General features: G+C 49.9%; 1 protein-coding gene across 50 annotated transcripts in view; it reads left to right on the top strand.

Moving 5' to 3' along the window:
* ERI3 (ERI1 exoribonuclease family member 3) overlaps positions 1-19,308 on the top strand; it is a 131,121-nt gene that overhangs the window by 59,724 nt on the left and 52,089 nt on the right. For all 50 annotated transcript variants that reach the window (XR_015157945.1, XR_015157947.1, XR_015157946.1 and 47 more), the window contains one exon: positions 12,984-13,056. Coding sequence is in view for 45 of the 50 variants with exons in the window: in XM_086384944.1 (XP_086241070.1) it covers positions 12,984-13,056 (73 nt within the window). In the remaining 5 variants the exon portion in view is untranslated. The remainder of the gene's footprint in view (positions 1-12,983; positions 13,057-19,308) is intronic.

Raw genomic sequence — 19,308 nt, 5'->3', positions numbered from 1 at the left:
GAAGACACTAGCCACTGTGTGTCCTGGAAGAATATTCCAGCAGGAGCCTAAAGTGAGCCCCTGTTGAGAGTTGCTCTAGGCCCAGTAAGGACTGTGCTGGGAACTCTGGGGACCACCAGTGATCGGGACAGAAGGAGCAGCATGTGCAAAACCAGTTGTAGGCTAAGTAATAAGTAAGGTAGAGCTTGAGAGCAAACACTACAAAGATACACAGTGAATGAACCCAGAGCAGCACAGTAGAGGTCGAATGGGTAGTATTTTTAGCAGGAAACTTTAAAAAAAATAAATGTTAAAGAAAGCCCAATATTACAAAATATATAAAAGTTGAGCTGTTCTTTTTGAAGCTGGAGCAAGACCCTGCCCATTCTTCCTCTTCCCACCCTCACCAGTCCACAAAGTAGCTTCATGTCCCTCCTAGAACCCTAGAGCTCGGGGGAGCACAGTTGAAAATGCCCACCAGAAGTGTGACTCTGTCGGCTAGGTTACACATTCTGAAGGAGTCAGGGGAGCCGGGATCAGGGCAGAGGAGATCAGCGGGGTTCGGGGAACAGCTGTGTCCTTGAAGCAGAGGTCAGGCTGCCTGCTGCATCCCGAATGCTTGCAGGATGCTCTCTGTGGAGCCTCCAGAGGGCATTGTAGGCCAGGCAAAGGGCCAAGGGCCCAGGCAAAGGGTCAAGATGGCGATAGGCCAGATGGAGACTCTAGTGGGGGATGAGTGAGGTATCTTGGAGACCGCTCAAACTGCTACAGAGCGCCTGAGCCGAAAAAGCAAATAGCTCACCATCCGAGACACTGACCAGAGTGCGCTGGAAACCTCCCAGCACCTGCCCACCCTCCTCCCCCAACCCTACTCCCTGCTGCCTACTGGGGCCTCTGCCATTCCACCTGCCCAAGTCCTGGCAGCCACTCCAGCACTTCTCGCAGCCACACAGGTGGGCACCATGCCCTTTCCCTGGAAGAACAGCAGCAGGAGAGGCTCTGGAGAGGTGCCCGTCTTATCCTTTCACTGGAGAGGGGCTGGCGAGATACACAGTATTTGATTTCGTGGCGTTTTTGTGGCACTGGGGAAGCGCGTGTTATATGTTCCACAGGGTGTCTGTGGCTCTTATGTGCTGTGTGTGGTTATTTATATGGGCTCCACGAGGGAGAAATGGGAATAACAATAGGCGGCAAGTGGGCCGGAAAGCCGTGGCGCAGGGAGGTGCACTACACACATGCAGAAGCTTTTGGAACATCTGCTTGCCTGTGGGGATTTGAGGTTGGTTTTCTCTGGGAGGATGGGCAGCTTGGCCTACGGGGCGTCCCTCTGCACCCGCCTGTGTTCTGGTTTCTGTTTGGGAACTCTCCAGAGCAGCATGTCTGGGAACACTTCCAGCTGTGCTGCCAGACCCAGACGCAGGTGACGGCCTTTAGTCTGTACCATAGGGAAACCAAGAGGAAATTAAATGTCATTTGCCCCCTGCACAGCAGGTCAGTGCCAGATCAGACACTGCTGATCAGAGCTGTATGGAGGGCACCCAAGGGAAGGCTTCTGCCTGCAGCCATGCCCTCTGAGCCGTGGAGACTCCCAGGTGATGGCCTGGCTCATGCCCAGTGCTTGCTTTGCCAGGCTGGGTTCACCCTGGCCCGGGGCCCAGCCCTGTGCTACATGGCAGCTGTGGCCCCTGCCAGCCAGAGGTGCATGTGTCTCTGGGGGAGGGAGCGGAGGGGCAGGGCAGGGCAGGGCCTGGCAGTTGAGGGCACTCAGGAGCCAGTGAGTGGTCAGCCCCTCCTCAGAGAGGTGTGTGGTACTGTGGAAAGAGCAGGGCCTTTAGAAGTGAAGGAGACCTGGGTTTGAGTGTTGGCTCCACTGCCTGTGTTGTAGGATCTTGGGAAAGTCACATGACTCCCTCCGCCTCCATTCCTCATCTGTAAAATGGAGAGCACAATAAGCTCTGGCTCCTGACATCCGTGGCCGAAGTAGCTTCCTCTTGGGACTTACTGGCGCTCCGGTTTCCTCACCCCACCTCTCCTAGATCTGGAACAATCTAGGAGCCCTTGCTCCTGGGCTCAAGTGAAGTGAGCTGGCTGAAGTTGCTGGGACGTGGAGCAGGGAGGGAATGAGTCTGGCCGACTGGTACTCTCCCTGCACCAGGCTTTTCTTCTTGTCCATCCCAAGGCCGTTAAGAGATGAATACGGTTGATGGTGGTCACCTCCTGTTGGGGGGCTCAGCTGGCTCGCTCCAGCTTCACACTTGCACTCCCCTTCCTCTTTGGGAAGACCTCAGGGCTCGACCCAAGCCCTCTCCCTCCTTTGACCTGAGTCTTAGTGGCGGGCATAGTTCTCGGTTCTGCAGTGGCATTTATTCACAGGGCTTTAGGAAGAGACGTTTTAATACTGTGAGAGTTCTCCCTAGAAAACTCCCCACCCCACCCCCACCCCCATCTAAGGCATGGCTGCTGGTGGTGAAATTCATTAGTGTTCCCTGACAGGCAGTGGCGACAGAGGCGCACGCTGTCTGCTTCCCGCTCCCTCGCTCCCGTGCTCCTGCCTCACGCACACTGATATTTAAAGCTGATGGGCTGCTTATAGACTTCTTGTACCATGACAAGTTTGGGGAGGGGGGTGGGGGAGGAAGAGACAGACAAGGAGCCAGCTGTCACGCTGGTATTTCAAACAGTACTCTCTCCTGACCCTTTGCAGGCTCCGGCAAGTGTATCATCTTTCTGAAGCCTGTGGTTGGAATTGTAACCTGCAGCCGTCCCAGAGGATGGGGGCAAGTGTGGGGGCCAAGGGGGCCGAGAAGTCAGCAGTGCATCCTCCCAGGGCTGTGGGCAAGCAGAGAAGAGTGGAGGGACAGGGAGAGAGAGAGAGTGTGTGTATGTGTGTGTGTGTGTTAGAGCAGAGGGGATTGAAGCTGAATCTTTGTGAGTGCTCCCCAGCATTGCCCTCCCATCCCTGGAAATGGGATGGCCTTCTCGCAGTAGTCTCTCCTGGAGTGATCATTAGCTTCATGCTATGGTTATCTCCTAGGTGGTCCTGAAAGCTCTGCATCTCTAGGAATCACAGTTGCTTGGCCTCTGCCCCCTGAGGGTCCTGGATCTCAGTGATACTTGTAAATATGTGGTTTCAATTGAGGGAGAAAGTTCTCCCGCTTTGTGTGTAAACTGGAACCTTGGCTTTTGTTGCCGCCTATGTGCATGCTGAATTTTTAGATTTGGACAGTGAGTACCAAGGTGCCTTCTTACCCACAAGTCCTCCCCTCATCCCCAAGCTTCCTGGAATTCATTCTGGCAGCTGTTGAGTGGTTTTGGATTTCCCTGACTGTCATCCCCAGAAAACTTCCCCAGGAGCCTTTTCCTGACCAAGGCACTGTCTCTCAATGCAGGCGGCTTGGAAGCGTCTCCAAAGGCAGTTGCAGGTTTGGTCTCAGCTGACCTCCTTACAGCCAGGACCCCTTCTGTAAGTGCTTATTTATGAAGTGTTTCCCTTGGCTGGCTCCTTTAACCTGCACAGAGCGGGTCATGGAGGTGAAATAACTTGCCCGAGGACGCATGGTCACTTGACCAAGTTTTCTCCTAGTGCGGCAGAACCACAGACCTGGTCCTTTCCCCCATCAGGGGCCCTTCTAGCTCCAGGGTCTGCAGTGGGGGACGTGATTGGGGAGCAGAAGTGACTCCTCCACTCCCTGCTTTCTTAGCCTTGTCAATGCTGTCAGTACTCTGTTGGCTTCCTCACTTTCAGCACAGCTGTGTGTGTGTGTATACACTCATGTTGGCTTCCTCACTTTCAACACAGCTCTCTGTGTGTGTTTGTGAGAGACAGAGAGGGGTTGCTCACTTCCAGCACAGAGCTGTGTGTGTGTGTGTGTGTGCGCGCGCGCGCGCGCGCGCTCCTTTTGGCTTTCTCACTTTCAGCACAGCTGTGTGTGTGTGTGTGTGAGAGAGAGAGGTGGGGGGGTTACTCACTTCCAGCACAGCTCTGTGTGTGCGTGTGTTTGTGAGAGACAGAGAGGGGTTACTCAATTCAGCACAGAGTTTGTGTGTGTGTGTGTGTGTGTGCGCGCGCACACGCGCACGTGCTCCTTTTGACTTTCTCACTTTCAGCACAGCTCTGTGTGTGTGTGAGGAGGGGGGGTTACTAACTTTCAGCACAGCTCTGTGTGTGTGTGTGGTGGGGGGGCGGGGGTTACTAACTCAGCATGGAGCTCTGTGTGTGTGGGGGGGAGGTTGGGGAGGGGCATTGTTACTTTCAGCACAGAGCTGGGTGTGTGTGTTTGTGTGTGTGAGTGAGAGAGACAGACAGACAGAGGGGCTACTGGCCATCCCTGGTGGAGGGTGGGGCCAGAATGTCTTTTCTCTCTGTAGACTGAAGTGTATTCTTGTTGTTTTGTTTAATTAATTCGTTTTGTTTTTGCCTGGGTCTTCACCGCTGTGCGGGCTTTTCTTTGGTTGCGCTTTGCTCACCAGCAGGGGCTACTCTCTAGTTGCAGTGTGCAGGCTTCTCACTGCAGTGGTTTCTCCTGTGAGCACGGGCTGTAGGGTGCTTGGGCTTCAGTGGTTGTGGCTCCTGACTCCAGAACACAGGCTTGGTAGTTGTGGCGTATGGGCTTAGTTGCTCCATGGTGTGTGGAATCTTCCCGGACTAGGGATCGAACCTATGTCTCCTGCATTGGCAGGCGGATTCTGTACCACTGAGCCACCAGGGAAGCCCTGAAGCGTGTTCTTGAACTGGCCAGGGTCATCTTTGATGTGCTCACCTCCTACACCCTTGCTGCCCCTCTCCTTCCCACACAACCCACACATTATCCTGTAGGTTTCTAGGTGTTGCTGGCGCAAGGCATTGCTTTCCTCTCCCTTCCTGTCCTTGCCTGGCCGGGAGTGGCTGGGCTGTGTCTTCGACCACGGTGTGTCTCTCAGGTGAGATGGAGACTGGCCGGCTTTGATAAGTACAAGGCTCGAGCATTAATTTTTTATACATCAGCAGAGGCCAAGTGAGTGAATTCAATTATGAGTCTCCTTTCTCTCCCCCCTCCTTGCTGCAGTGTGGTGGTTCTGAGCAGAGACTAAGGAACCTGTTGAAATGAGAAACCCTTATTTCCTGGTTTGACCCTCTCACTAATTCGGGTTAAATTGCTACGTGATTGCAGTGGTGCCACATTGTGCCTGCCTCTGTTTGTCTAAGAGGATGCAGTGGGGGCGGAAGCACCAATTTGTGCAGAGATAAAAGGTGTCATGGGCAGATAACTAAGGTCCCAGCCCCATGCCTACTCTCACTGTAGCTCGGCTGGCTCTGTGGGAAGCCGGCCTCCCCACACAGGGAAGGAAGCCCAGCCTTCCTTGCTTCCTTCTCTCCCCCTGATCATATTTTACCTCGATGCCACAGCATAATGATGCCCTGTGTAGTGGGGGAGGAGATAGGCACCTCTGGCTGACAGCCCTTCCTGATAACCAAATTCTAACCCATCCATCACCAGCTACTCTCCTCAACTTGAGGAAAAGTGATCATGAAAGGTGGGCCGTTTATCACCCGGGGTCTGTTTATCTCCTCTGGGTGGGGAAACGGGAACAGGAGAGACAAAGAGCTGCGTCCCCAGTGAAGTGCTGCCTGGGCTCCGGTAGCCTGCCTGAGCTGGATGCAGACGCGTGTCGTGCTGACTGTGGGGCTCTGATTGGGACTCCCAGACTGGGACCCAGGGGAAGGGGACCTTCCCCGAGGCTCAGCCTCGGTGGGACTTGGAGATAGGCCTAGGAGATGCGTTCCGAGGTGCAGGACAGCCAGTGACAGTGACAGCATCTGTGGGAAGGTTTGCATCAGAATGAGCAAGAGTGGAGCCCTTCATGGAAACAAGCCCCACACCCCTCATAGGTGATCCCTCAACAGGAGCTCCCTCTCTGACTGGTCGGCTGGGTGTGCCGCTTCCGCTTTCCCCAGGCTCGCCTTCCGTGCCTCTGTGCTCTGAGATGACTTTAAAGAAGATAGGGCCTTTCTCCCAGCTCTTCACCTCTGCACCTCCACACACCCCCTTTTCTGCATATCAGGTGGAACAAAACAGTTTGCCCTTGCAGGTGAGCGATAATGTGCTTTTGGGTACGAGAAATGACAGCCTACATCACTCCGAGATCCAGGTCCCACAGCCTTTCCAGAGAAGCAGAGAGGGGTCAAATATAGCCCGTAGAGTCAGCTGACTTCCTCCTCGTAAAGGCTTGAGAGTGACCTGCACGTCCCTAAGACTTGCAGAGAAGGAAACCCAGAAGGAAGAGTGTCCATGATCTCTGCCAGCACTGCTGCCTGCTCTCTGGCTGGTCCTGGCTCTTGGTGTCTGCCAGTCTGTGTGTCAGACCTCCATGGATGCTGCTGGCCCCCTCCACTGAAGCCTAGCAGTTCTAGCAGAGCCCCCCAGCTCTGTGTCACCCAGTCTTCAAAGCTGAGCTCTTGCTAACAATGGCTTCATCCCGCCCATACCCATTAGCGAGGGTGGTGTTCCTTTAATGAGCCAGTCCCCTGCCTTGGCTGGCGCCGAGCTGGTCACACCTGTTTGCCATCAGGGCTGTCTGGGCCTAGCCCGAGTGTGGGGCTGCAGGTGGTGGGGCTCCCTTTGCTCTGTGCTATATGCTTATTGAGGGGGCTGTTTCTTATACCCTTATTCCTCCCATGCTCTTCTTTCTAAGTAGGAGAGGGCTTTCTTTGCATTCTGTCACTTAGCCGCAGTAGTAAGGGAACTTGAGGAGTACCCCATCTTTTCTGACTTCCCCCTGGATGGAGTAGCAGGGAGCCAGTCAGGCCTCAGAGGGAAAGGTTTCATGGTCTGTTCTGATGACCCTGGGGGCCAGTGTGATAAGAGATGAGCCCCATGGTAAACACCAAAGGCGGAGCCCCTCTCTGGCCCTAGGCCCCATAGTATTTGGAAAGCAATCGTATCCCTTGGTTTAGAGCCCACAGGCAGGACTAGGGTGGGGGGCTTCCTTAAAGAGGGCCCCTTGCATTCATGAGGCTGAAGGAAGTTTTGATTTGGTTGAAAAAAAATTCCCATTCCTTTTTATGGCCTGGACATAATTGGCTCTTTTCTATTGGCCATCAGTGATGTCATTCCGACCCTCATAAAGAAGGGGAAATCACACCTGTGGACTTGGTGCATAAAATTTCATTGGGCAGCAGTAATAAGCATGGCCAGATGATGTTTGGGCAGTTGAGGAGCTCTGTGCCCAGTGATCCCAGCTGCATGGAGGCCTGGGCACCATAAACCTGCCTGCACGTTCACGCCCGTAGGCTACTCCAGGGCCCACTGCCAGTGGCTCTTCCTGGGATCAGTGTCTGGGAGAACTCATAGCATTCAAGCCCTTTGTGCCAGGGGCACTTTCTCCTTTTTCTTTTCCAAATTAGTGGCACTGCGTGCCCACTAGTACCCTCTGACAGTAGCCTTATGCTCATGAGAACTGTGGACCCAGAAGTGACCTTGAGCACCAACCACTGTGGTACCTCCCGTCTGAAACCCAGACCTTGCCTTCCCAGGGACTTGTAAAGACTACGTCTACATGATTGATGCCTTGTGTAGTCAGAAGGCTTAGATCCCATTTCTGGTTCTGCCTTTGGCTTCTTGTCTGATCAAGCAAATCCTTTTTCTTCTCTGGGCATCAGTTTCCTCTTTTATGAAGGAATGACAACTCCTCTAACCTACCCTTCCTCATGGGGTTTCTCTTGGTGCTCTCTGAGCTGGGCTAGGGTTCTGTCATGGAAATGTGTAGCTAGCTGTCTTCCCACGAGGCACCTGGGAGTTCAAGTTCTGGCATGTAGCTCTGTGTTTCTTGTGAAGACGGGCCTGGGTCCTGCTACACCTGTAGCAGACGTACTGCTTGCGTCTTGAAGTCACAGAGCTAGGACTTGACAACTGGACTGCCTGTGAACCTACAAATGGCAGGTATACCCACAAGTGACTGTGCAAGCCCCGAGTGAGGATGATGGTCCCGCCGCTCTCTGCTTCAGTCAGCCAAGGGGCCCAGGCAGCACTCCAGATGCTGCCGAGCCATATCTGAAGCTGAGTCTTCAGCCTGACAATCTGTCTAGTCTGTCCTCCTTCAAGAGAACCAGGCAGGATCCTGTGAGACACTTCCTGCCTGGGTAGAGGACACTCTCTGACAGCCGACAGTTGACATCTGCCCTTGAAATCCTGCTGAAGAGGGAGCCCTTCCTCTCCCAGGGCCAGCCACAGCCAAGAGCACTCCTGGCCTGGGTCAACTAGATGAACCAGAGGGTGCTGGGGGAGTGTGATAGGTGACCCCGGACCTTTGCCTTTTCCCGGCCAGTCCCCTGATGTGTTCCTTTGCAGATTCTGCTGCTTCTGGTGGCCCCCTTTACTCACAGGCCTTAAATGTGATGTTTTAAAAGTAGCTGACCTGAGCAAGCATTTTCACAAACACCAAGGATAGGAACATGAAAGAAAAATTGAAGGGAATAAGAAAATTACTCAAACATTACAGTTCTGTGTCTTAGGCAACCTCATTCTAGTTCCTAAAGCTACCTTTTGTCTTTCAGAATCTTGCCTCATTTCCTTCTAGTCTTGGTCATTGGTTCTTACATGGAGACGTCCTACCTGGATACCCCTTCATCCTCTTGGTCTCAGCCAGGCTTTCCCTCCCAGGAAATTGACTGGTTGTCGTTAGTGTCACTGTGTCATCTGGGTGTGGAGAGGAGCCTTCCCCATGGTAAGGTATTTCAGGTCTTAGAAAAGTAAATGCTTACTCTACTACTAGCCTAAAACATAGGCATTGACTCCCACTTCAGTTCAGTTCAGTCGCTCAGTCGTGTCCGACTCTTTGTGACCCCATGAATCGAAGCACGCCAGGCCTCCCTGCCCATCACCAACTCCGGAGTTCACCCAAACTCGTGCATCGAGTCGGTGATGCCATCCAGCCATCTCATCCTCTGTCGTCCCCTTCTCCTCCTTCCCCCAATCCCTCTCAGCATCAGGGTCTTTTCCAATGAGTCAACTCTTCGCATAAGGTGGCCACAGTACTGGAGTTTCAGCCTCAGCATCAGTCCTTCCAATGAACACCCAGAACTGATCTCCTTTAGAATGGACTGGTTGGATCTCCTTGCAGTCCAGGGGACTCTCAAGAGTCTTCTCCAACACCACAGTTCAAGAGCATCAATTCTTTGGTGCTCAGCTTTCTTCACAGTCCAACTCTCACATCCATACATGACCACCGGAAAAACCATAGCCTTGACTAGACGGACCTTTGTTGGCAAAGTAATATCTCTGCTTTTGAATATGCTATCTAGGTTGGTCATAACTTTCCTTCCAAGGAGTAAGCGTCTTAGTTTCATGGCTGCAATTACCATCTGCAGTGATTTTGGAGCCCCCAAAAATAAAGTCTGACACTGTTTCCACTGTTTCCCTATCTATTTCCCATGAAGTGACGGGACCGGATGCCATGTTCTTAGTTTTCTGAATGTTGAGCTTTAAGCCAACTTTTTCACTCTCCTCTTTCACTTTCATCAATAGGCCTTTTAGTTCCTCTTCACTTTCTGCCGTAAGGATGGTGTCATCTGCATATCTGAGGTTATTGCTATTTGTCCCGGCAATCTTGATTCCAGCTTGTGCTTCTTCCAGCCCAGCATTTCTCATGATGTACTCTGCGTATAAGTTAAATAAGCAGGGTGACAATATACAGCCTTGACGTACTCCTTTTCCTATTTGGAACCAGTCTGTTGTTCCATGTCAAGTTCTAACTGTTGCTTCCTGACTTGCATACAGGTTTCTCAAGAGGCAGGTCAGGTGGTTGGGTATTCCCATCTCTTTCAGAATTTTCCACAGTTTATTGTGATCCACACAGTCAAAGCCTTTGGCATAGTCAATAAAACAGAAAAAGCTAGTGTCTATCAAATAGTTGAAGAGTAATGGAGGGAAGGTTGACTGCCCTAACACTTTCTAGGGTAGAAACAGTCATTACAACTAGATTCTTGTTGCCAAACCTCCTAAAGAGGGAGTGTCTGCTTGTGATCTCCACTTTATTTCTTCTCACCCTTCAACATGTCACCTGCTGCCTTCTGTCCCTACCAGCCCACTGATGCCAAATTCATTGGGTTATTCTCAGCTCTCTCTTACTTGACTGCTTTATGGCATTTGACATTAATGACTTGCTTTTTAGGCTCAAAAATCAATTATTCCAGAAACGGTAAGCTTGCTTTTGTTATCCTTTAGGTTGACCACAGGTGATCTGAAGTCTGAAGTCTGAAGTATAGTCACTCAGTCATGTCTGACTCTTTGTGACCCTATGGACTGTAGCCCGCTAGGCTTCTCTGTCCATGGAATTCTCCGGACAGGAATACCGGAAAGTGAAAGTGAAGTCGCTCAGTTGTGTCCAATTCTTTGGGACCCCATGGACTGTAATCTGTAGACCGTAACCAGGTTCCACCATCCATGGGATTTTCCAGGCAAGAACACTGGAGTGGGTTGCCATTTCCTTCTCCAGGACATCTTCCTGACCCAGGAATTGAACCCGGGTCTCCTGCGTTGTAGGCAGACGCTTTTACCATTTGAGCCACCAGGGAAGCCACCAAGAGTACTGGAGTGGGTTGCTGTTCCCTTCTCTAGGGGATCTTCCTGACCCAGGGAGTGAACCCAGGTCTCTTGCATTGCAGGTGGATTCTTTACCATCTGAGCCACCAGGGAGGCCCCAGGTGATGTGACATGGGGTCCAAAGAGCATGTGTTACCTTGGCTCTCTGATACTAGGAGCCTTGCCCTCTGGGCATGGAGGTGGATTGGGTGAGTCCTGCCTCATGGCACGTTATCTCGAAGGAGCTGAGGCTATGTGACCTGGAGAAGGGAACTTAGAGGGAAGCTCCCTAGGCTCGCGCATCTTGAGAGGTTCTGCAAGGAAGAGATGCAAGTCTCATTCTCTGTAGTTTCTAAAGACATGCCTCAGACTTGTGGGTGGAAATTACAAAAGACAGGTTAAAGTTTAGCATTAAGGAAGGATGTTCTGTTAATTGGAGGAGACCACAGTTAGAGCCGACTGCTGTGTGTATTATGAGTTCCTTGTCTCTGGTGTTGATCTGGTACAGGTGGCCTCATTTCATTTTAGCTCAGTAAAGCTTGGTGGTCATTGTCATTGGTGACAGTCACTTAGTTGTGTCCGACTCTTTGCGACCCCATGGACTATACAGTCCGTAGAATTCTCCAGGCCAGAATACTGGAGTGGGTAGCCTTTCCTTTCTCTGGGGAATCTTGCCAACCCAGGGGTTGAACCCAGGTCTCCCACACTGCAGGCAGATTCTTTACCAGCTGAGCCACAAGGGAAGAATACTGGAGTGGGTAGCTTATCCTTTCTCCAGCGGATCTTCCTGACCCAGGAATCGAACCGGGGTTTCCTGCATCGCAGGCAGATTCTTTACTGACTGAGCTTTGTGAGACATTAACCTGGGTGCTCTGCTCCTCTCATTCCATAGTCTTCCTGGGTAATCTTGTCTTCTTTCGTGGCTTTAATTTTACTTAAATTACACGAGTGATTCAGCAGTTTATATCTCCAGGCCAGATCTCTCTTCAAAACTGGATATCCATCTGCCTCTTAGACATCATTCCACTGCCAAATGTCTCCTAGGGCTCTCAAACTCAACAGGTACTGAGTGCTTAGCGGGCGTCAGGTATACCTCTCAAATTGCATTCCCAAACTGAAGCCTCCATCCGGTGGGCTAGTAGAGGGAAGGTAGTGGGATGATGCCTGGTCTAGGGAGATACTGTATGAAGAGAATTTAAAGACAGTAATGAAATTGACTAAATGCTGGTTGGTTTCATCTGCATTGTCACATATGCTCTCTGCACCCCTAACTGTCTCAGTAAGAAGCACAAAGCTGGTCTAGCCACATGCCTCTGGATTGGGTTCTACCACTTTCTCTCATTCGCTCACCAAGATTTCCTTTACATCTCTTTTTTTCTGTTGCTTGCTCACTGTCTCTATGGCTACTGTCTAGTCTCCTGGCTACTACTTGGCTTTTGTAGTGTATTGTTTTTGTTGCCCCCAGAACTATCTTTGTAAATCACAACTCTTCAAAGGCTCTCTATTGCCTGTGGCCAAGCTCCTCTTAGCAAGAAAACTATGATCTTCCCCAGCTGATATTTCTTGTATCTTCTTCCATCCTTCCATGTACCCCAATGCTTTAACTTAAGGCTTTTAATCTACCATTCTGCTGAACAAACTGTGAGTCTCTCATGCGCAGGAGTTAAGTTTTACTTTTTGAGTCCTGAGTGCCTGACTCTTATTAAACATCAGTGTTTAATAAGTATTTGTTTGAATGGATTTGTGTGGGCAAAATGGCATCATCAGCTAGAAGGGGAGAGTTTATAAATTATAATTTAAAGAAAAATCAAGAACAGACTCTCGATTTACATTCTGACATCTTTTTATCTCTCTCTTCGCTGTCACAGAAAGCTATTGTTAGAGACTTAAATGTGAGGCAAAGGCCCTGCCCAGCAGTCTCTAAATCATGTGCTCTTTTTTCTCTCTCCTCCTGTCTCTGTAACAAAATGACAACACCCTGTTGCACTGGAAAGAACACAGGCTTTTGAATGAGCCAGACCTGGGTTCAGTTCTTGACATTATCGTGTTTTAGCTGTGGGGACTTGGGTAGCCTCTCTGACTCTTGTTTTCTCATCTGTAAAGTGTACAGATCTACCACCTGCCAGCATCACTCTGAATTAATGTGAAAATGTAAGTAAGAAACTTAGCAATATCGTAGGCCATCAGAAAGCAGTGTGTCTGATATTATTTTGAATAGAGTCTCCAGGTTCTCACATTTGGATCTGAGGGCTGCATCTGGAGCCTGGTGTCCAGGGTGCTGAAGGTGGGGTGCCTTTCCTGGGTGGGGTAGGACCTATGGTTGGTGGGTTGTTAGCCTTTTGGGGGTCTCCCTGTCTTATAGACTCTGTTGGATTTCCTGTCTTAAGACCCTGTACCTGCGACATGGGTTGCTCAACGTGTTCTCTCCTCCCTCTCTTTCTTCAGGCTCCCAGGACAGTGCCAGTACTTGGGCTTGCCAGTAGCAGATTACTTCAAGCAGTGGATTAACCTGAAAAAGGTACTGTATCTGAGCCCCTCTCCACGTGTCCTCAAGTTCTCCTGTGCCTCAGACGCCATCCCTCTTGCTTTCTTTCCTCATTTCTGTTCTTTTCATCTTGTTGTTCTCTTTTCTTTTCTTTTCTCAATACTCCTTCCTCCTCCCTAGCTAATATGAAAGGTTGTGGTTATTTCTGAGAGTGGGGAGCTGCTTAAGGGACCAGGCTGCTAGGTGGAGTTTGACACCACCCTCCTTGGTGTCCCCTGGATGTGCAGAAAAGTCCCTATTAAGGGGAGTTTCCAGTTCTTGCTCTGAGCTCCCGCTCTGGGCTGAGCTGTATTCCTCTAGGAGGGAAGTGCCAGGAGTGATCATGAGTGTGACCTCTGACCCTCCTGACTGGCCCTGGTATCTCCTTCTGGTGGTGAGGTGGAGTTGGTCCAGGCTGGCTTTGGTTCTGCCTACCCCTAGCCGAGCCTGCTCATGTGAGAAGGGCTGTGGACAGTAGTACCCACTTCCCTTTGAGCATGGGGGAGGCTGGCACTCACCTAGCCCCAAGCACATGGGGAGTGGGCGCTGAGGCTGTGGGCCAGGAGGGACCCTGTGCAGCTAGGAAAGTGGGCCCTGGCAGAGAATGAATCACCCAGAAAGCTGTACTTTTCCTAGTGTGTGCTGTGCTTCCTAGGTAAGCAGAAGAAGGGAGGTGTAGTAATAGACTTCTCAGATTCCTGCTGTCTTAGGATCCTGGCTGTGGGAGGCCCAGGCCACTCGGGAGACTTTACTCCCATGAATCCCTGTGATGGAAGGGTAACAGACCAGGGGCAGCCCCAGGAACCTGTGCCATTGGCCAGCTCAGTGACTCCCAGGAAGCTCAGAGGAGAGAGAACACACCAGGAGTCAGAATAGTGATTCCCCGGGGGTGGTGGGGAGAGGAGTGCTCAGAGAAGGAGAGATCTTAGAGGGCCAGGCCCTCTGGTATTGTATGAACAATGGTATTGAATTGTATTGAATGAATTGGGCATTCTCGGAAGGTGGGATCTGGATCTGGGGAGAGGGGACTTGTGTGTAGGGGAGCAGCATTCTTTGGTGTGTGGGGGTGCTGGAGGTGAGCGAGCGTTTGGAGGAGCAGTGGAAGACAGGCACCCTGGGCTTTGTTCCGTAGGTCTCGGGCTGCTGTCTGTGGCAGTGTGTGTGAGCTCCTTTGCTGTCCTCTGGTGTGCGGGTCCTTTGCCCTCTGGCTAGTCTGTGTTTTGACCCCTCCCCACCTGTCCTGCTGATCGGTTGCAGCTGAACAATAGCTTCCTACTGCCTCCCAGCTGGGGCTGAGGAGGCCAGGCTCTGTCCTGCCTCTGGGCCTGGTCGTGAGGCCTTCTGTCCGTCTGAAGCACCCCCAGTCATCTTCATCAGGCATATTCCCTCTCCTTGATGATTCGGCTCAGGTCTCACCTGGGCTGAGAAGCTCAGAAGTTGATTTCTTGCCTTAAGGCCTTGACACTCTGGATATCCGTGATCTTTGAGTCCATGTGTTTCCTTGCGGGTGTGTCCCTCCAAAGTGCAGAGACTGAGCTTGTTTCCTCTCTGTGTCCCCACTGGCCAGATCAAGGCTAGGTGCAGAGTGTATGCCCAGTGAGCAATTGCTAGCTGGCTGACTGATCCTTGAGAGCTGGCTCCAGAGAGGGCCTCTCACGCGGGCCTTGGCAGGGCTATGTGTGCGGGTGTGGCCAGGCCCGTGCGCCTGGAAGAGACGGCATGCCAGCTGTCAGAGTGCATCGGAGGCTACTTGCTGGTCTCTGCAAATGCAATGTGAAGGGCCGGCCAGGCGAGGCGGGCGCTGACCATGAACAATTGCTCTGTGAAGTTCACTAGACTTTTTGGTGTATGGATAGCTCCCTGCCTCTAGGTTCCTTGGCAGAGAGGCAGGAAACCAGCCGACCCGTGTGATAACATTGCCACTCGGGACTACCTTGGTGCTGCTGGCGGTGGAGGAAGCTGTGCTGTGCCTATTCAGCTTGGTTCTCTGCCAGACTATGCTGAGTCGTAGAAGGGGAAATGGGTACTAGGGGAAACAGAGGACTCTGTGATCGCCTCCTGGGAGGTAGACCGCATAGGTCTAAGAAAAACCAGGGGTCTCACCCCTTCCTTTCTGCTCTCCAGCCACACTGTGTTCTAGCTGTGCTTGAGGTGATCCAACTGTAGTCCTTTTCAGCCATTCAAGACAGGGAGGCTACAGGACCCTGGAGATCCAGGCACATGGCGATCTTTCTGACCTTTATACTGTGTGACTTGTGCAGGTTGCACAGGGATTTCTGCACCCTTAAAAAGAGCAATGAGAAAAGCTAAGCCAGAGAGGCCATTGCCAGGGTTGTGGGAATACCACGTAAAAGCCTCACTCCTCTTTCCCCACATGGCACCCAGGCCCTGGCTGTCTGGGCTTCTCTCCCATCCTTAACCTTACTTTGTGCTGCCCCCTTCCCTTCCTTTCCTCTCCTCAGTGCCCCAGGAGGGCTCTGCCCCATGAAAAGAATGGGGAGGCTCCAGGCCTGCTTGGCCCCCTAGACCTGCTGAGTGAGCAAGCAACTGGGACTGAGGTCTCTGTCCGCACTTGACTAAGGCCTCCAGTCTGAGCAGAGGCAGAATGTGGTCTTTCAGCTGCCCTCTCCTGTCCATAGGTGGCATGGGTGGTCTCAGGGAAGGGCAACTCTTCCAGGGCCAAGCCTCCACTTCTCCCGCCTCCACTTACTTTCCCTGTAGCAGAGAGGAGCGAACTAGTGTTTGCTGACATTTGGAATGTCATTGAATGATCTATGCTCTTATTGAACTGTCAGCTTAGAGAGAACTTGGGGCCCTGCTTCCAGCGGCCTCCAGGAGGTCAGAGCTGTCACTGAGGGGCCAGAAGAGTGTATACACACATGCGCGTGCACATAGATATACACACGTGTATCATGTGAATGAGTACACTCCCGTACCCAAAACTATGCATGTATCCATACTTGAATACATGTGTACACACCTATTCACGTGCAGAAACATTAAAATATATACAAGTGTGTTTATATGTACATATTCATAAACTGTAAAGGCACATGCACATATATAAACATACACATGTGCATAAATAAGCAAAATATTCTTGAGTGCCTTTTGTGTTCCAGATACTGTGCTGGGCCCTGGGGATATGACAGAAAATATGTATGTTAAATAAACAATTTCAATTGTGTTATAATACCAAAAAGTTCAGAGTCATAGGATCATATCACAAGGGATATGATAGGATATCATAGGATAATATCACCTGACTTAGTGGGATAAGGGGGAGGAAGGGGGCCTAAGCTGAGACCTGGGGGATGAGCAGAAATCGACTGCGCAAAGGAGACCACATATGGCAAGGCTTTGGGTGAAGAGAAGCCTGGCAGCTTCATGGAGTTAGAATGTAAGTTCCATGAGGGTGGAGAATGTTTGTCTCTTGTGTTCCCTCTTCCGTCCTCGTCACTCTGGGTAGTCCCTGGCACACAGTAGATGTGTAATCATTATTTGCTGGACAAATGACCGTCTGAAGCACATGAATGTGGGGCAGAGAGAAGGCTGACCTGAACTGAAATGAGGGGAGGCAGCACCTTGTAGACCAGACTTTAGGTTTTGATCTTTGTCCTTAGGGTGAGGGGACATGATTGAAGATAGGAGAGGAATCATCTGATTTGCGTTTGGAAAAAAAACCTCTCAGGCTGCAGTGTAGAGACAGCTAGTAGAAACAGGGGGCCAGTAATAGAGCTGTAGTTGGTGTGTTGGGATGGGCAGATCATTGTGTGGGCAACATGGCTGAACTCGCAGCATCCCCAGCCCCTGTTTGTTGGATGCCAGGAGAGTGCCCTTCTCCAATTCACTGTGACAACTGAAAATGCCAACCCCCCCCACCCCCCGCCCACTAAACAAACATACATTTCCAGTGGCCTGGATGAAGCTGGAGTGGGGAGGTACTGTACCTACTTGAGAACCATGGAATTAGACCATTGCTTAGTTCAGGTGGAAGATGATAGTTACTGGGATTGAAGTGACAGCAATGGAAATGTAGAGAAATGGACTGAGTCTGGAGTATTAAATGGTACAGTCAGTTCTCCTGTGGTGAAACATACGCCTCCCTGCAGATCACCATGCTGTGGAAAGCTGTGCAGTAAAAATGGGCTTAGGAGCACAGTCCTCACAAACTTCATCAGTGGTACATGAAAAGAGATGGGAATCTAATTTAAAAAATGTAATAAAATAAAAACTATGGGTAGTATGACTTTACATGCATTAAATGATTAAGAAATACACAAATACTACAATAACTATGGTATTTTTACCTTGAAGAAAACTTGAAGTTTGCGTGGAAATGAGCATGAGAACGGTTGCAGCTTGTGAGTTACTATGAAGTGGCAGAACGAGAGTTCTCTGAAACCAGAGATTGTAACCAGATGGGTGTGGCTTGTAGCACAAGTGGTGGTCCAGGTAGCTGGTATGTGTTTGGGATGTGTGCATTTTGTATGTTCTTGCACAGCTCTGTTCAGCTGGGTGTAGTTTCCTGAGTTTATCTTATATTGTTTCTGGACAGAGTCTCACATAAATGCACAGTGTGTGTTATGCTGAATCGTCCCCTAATACTCCAGTTGAAGTGGAACAAGCTTGCTTTTTCAAAATCAGTGTTAGAGCAGAACTAACTGTAAAATAGATGGGAAATGGTGACCGATTGGCTGTGAGGGTTGAGGATGAAGGAGGAAACCATCATGACTCCAAGGTTTATGATTTGAGCAACTGGGAGAATTGGAATGAATTTACTGAGATAATGGAAGAAGTGTAGACGTTGGAAGAGGAGGCGAATTCAGTGTGGGACATGTTGAGTTAGATGCCATTGAGGCATTCTGGTGAAGCTTTTGAGAAGGTATTTGAATATATAGTCCTGGGGCTCAGGGATAAGGTCTGGATAAGAGATGCAGATTTGGGGGCATTATTGGTGTGCGAGTGATAATTGAAGCCATGGAATGGAGTGATTAAGATGAGAAGAAAAGAGAGCCTAGTACAGAACACTGGGAAATATCAGTGTTTGATACATAGAGGAGGGAGAGTCAGAACTAGAGGCAGATGGGGAGTGGTCACTAGTGGTAATAATATTTCTCAATTAATGGTTGTATTTTGCGTGCTAGACCTGGCAGTGTCCAGTGTAGTTGCCACTAGTCACCTATAGCAATCGAATACTTGAAATGTAGCTAATATGATTGGTGAACAAATTTTAAATTTTATTTAATTTTAATTAAAAATAAGTTGAAAACTTTCAAGAAGAACTTTTAAGTATGTTTAGAACTGGATTGGTAAATCTGTATTTTCAACTGTTAATTGTTTAAAATCTAAATACAGTTGAAGTATTTCTGATGAAGATTTAGCATCTCAATTGAGATGTGTTGTAAGTGTAAATTACACACTTGGTATGAGAAAATACAGAATACTTCTTTAATAATTTTTTATGCTGAGTCCGTATTGAAATGATAATCTTTGGATATACAAAGTTAAATAAAATATATTCTTACAATTAATTTCATTTGTTTTTTTTTTTACTTGAGCTGGGCATTCAATTCCTAGCTTGCTTATAGAGCTCACGTTATGTCTGTGTTGGACAGTGCTGTGCCGAGTGCTGTGTGCTCACGTACCTACATTATCTAATTCTCACAACTCTGTACGGTAGTTACTGTCATTTTTTGCATTTTAAGGTTGAGATAACTGAGGCACAGAGTGATGACGAAACCTGCTCAGCATCTCAGTCTGGTACATGACCAAGTTAGAACTTAAATTTGGTTTTGCCTGCATCTGTGCCGAAGAGAATAAACAGAGTGAAAAAAGACAGTGAAAGGATGGCAGAAGAGGAGGTAGGTCAGGAGAGGGTGAGATCACAGAGACCAAAGAAAAAGAGTATCTTCTGGAAAAAAAAGGATCGGTCAGTTCAAAGGGGGCCACGTGATGTAAAGACTGAAATGCAAGTGCCAGACCTGGGCTCGAGGACCTTGGCGACCCTGGTGACACCTCTTGATGGAATGATAGGGATGGGTCAAAATTGGAGCAAACTGGGGAGTAAATGAGATAAGAGAAGTTTGAATTTTTTCAGAAATGTAGCTTTGAAGGAGGGAAGGGGAGGATAAGAGCTGTGGTGGGGCAGCTGTGGAATCGAGGCAAGTTTTGTGTTTTAAGATGGAAGATGTATGTTCTCATTTGTGTATTAGAGAAGAAAGGTTGAAATCTAGGAGTGAGGGA

Source organism: Bos grunniens, chromosome 3, assembly GCF_055505025.1.
Source record: "Bos grunniens cultivar Pamir isolate PY7600 chromosome 3, Bosgru_T2T1.0, whole genome shotgun sequence".
Classification (NCBI taxonomy): Eukaryota; Metazoa; Chordata; class Mammalia; order Artiodactyla; family Bovidae; genus Bos; species Bos grunniens.
Note: the sequence above shows the minus strand (reverse complement) of the source record. Positions and strands in the feature narration are given on the sequence as shown.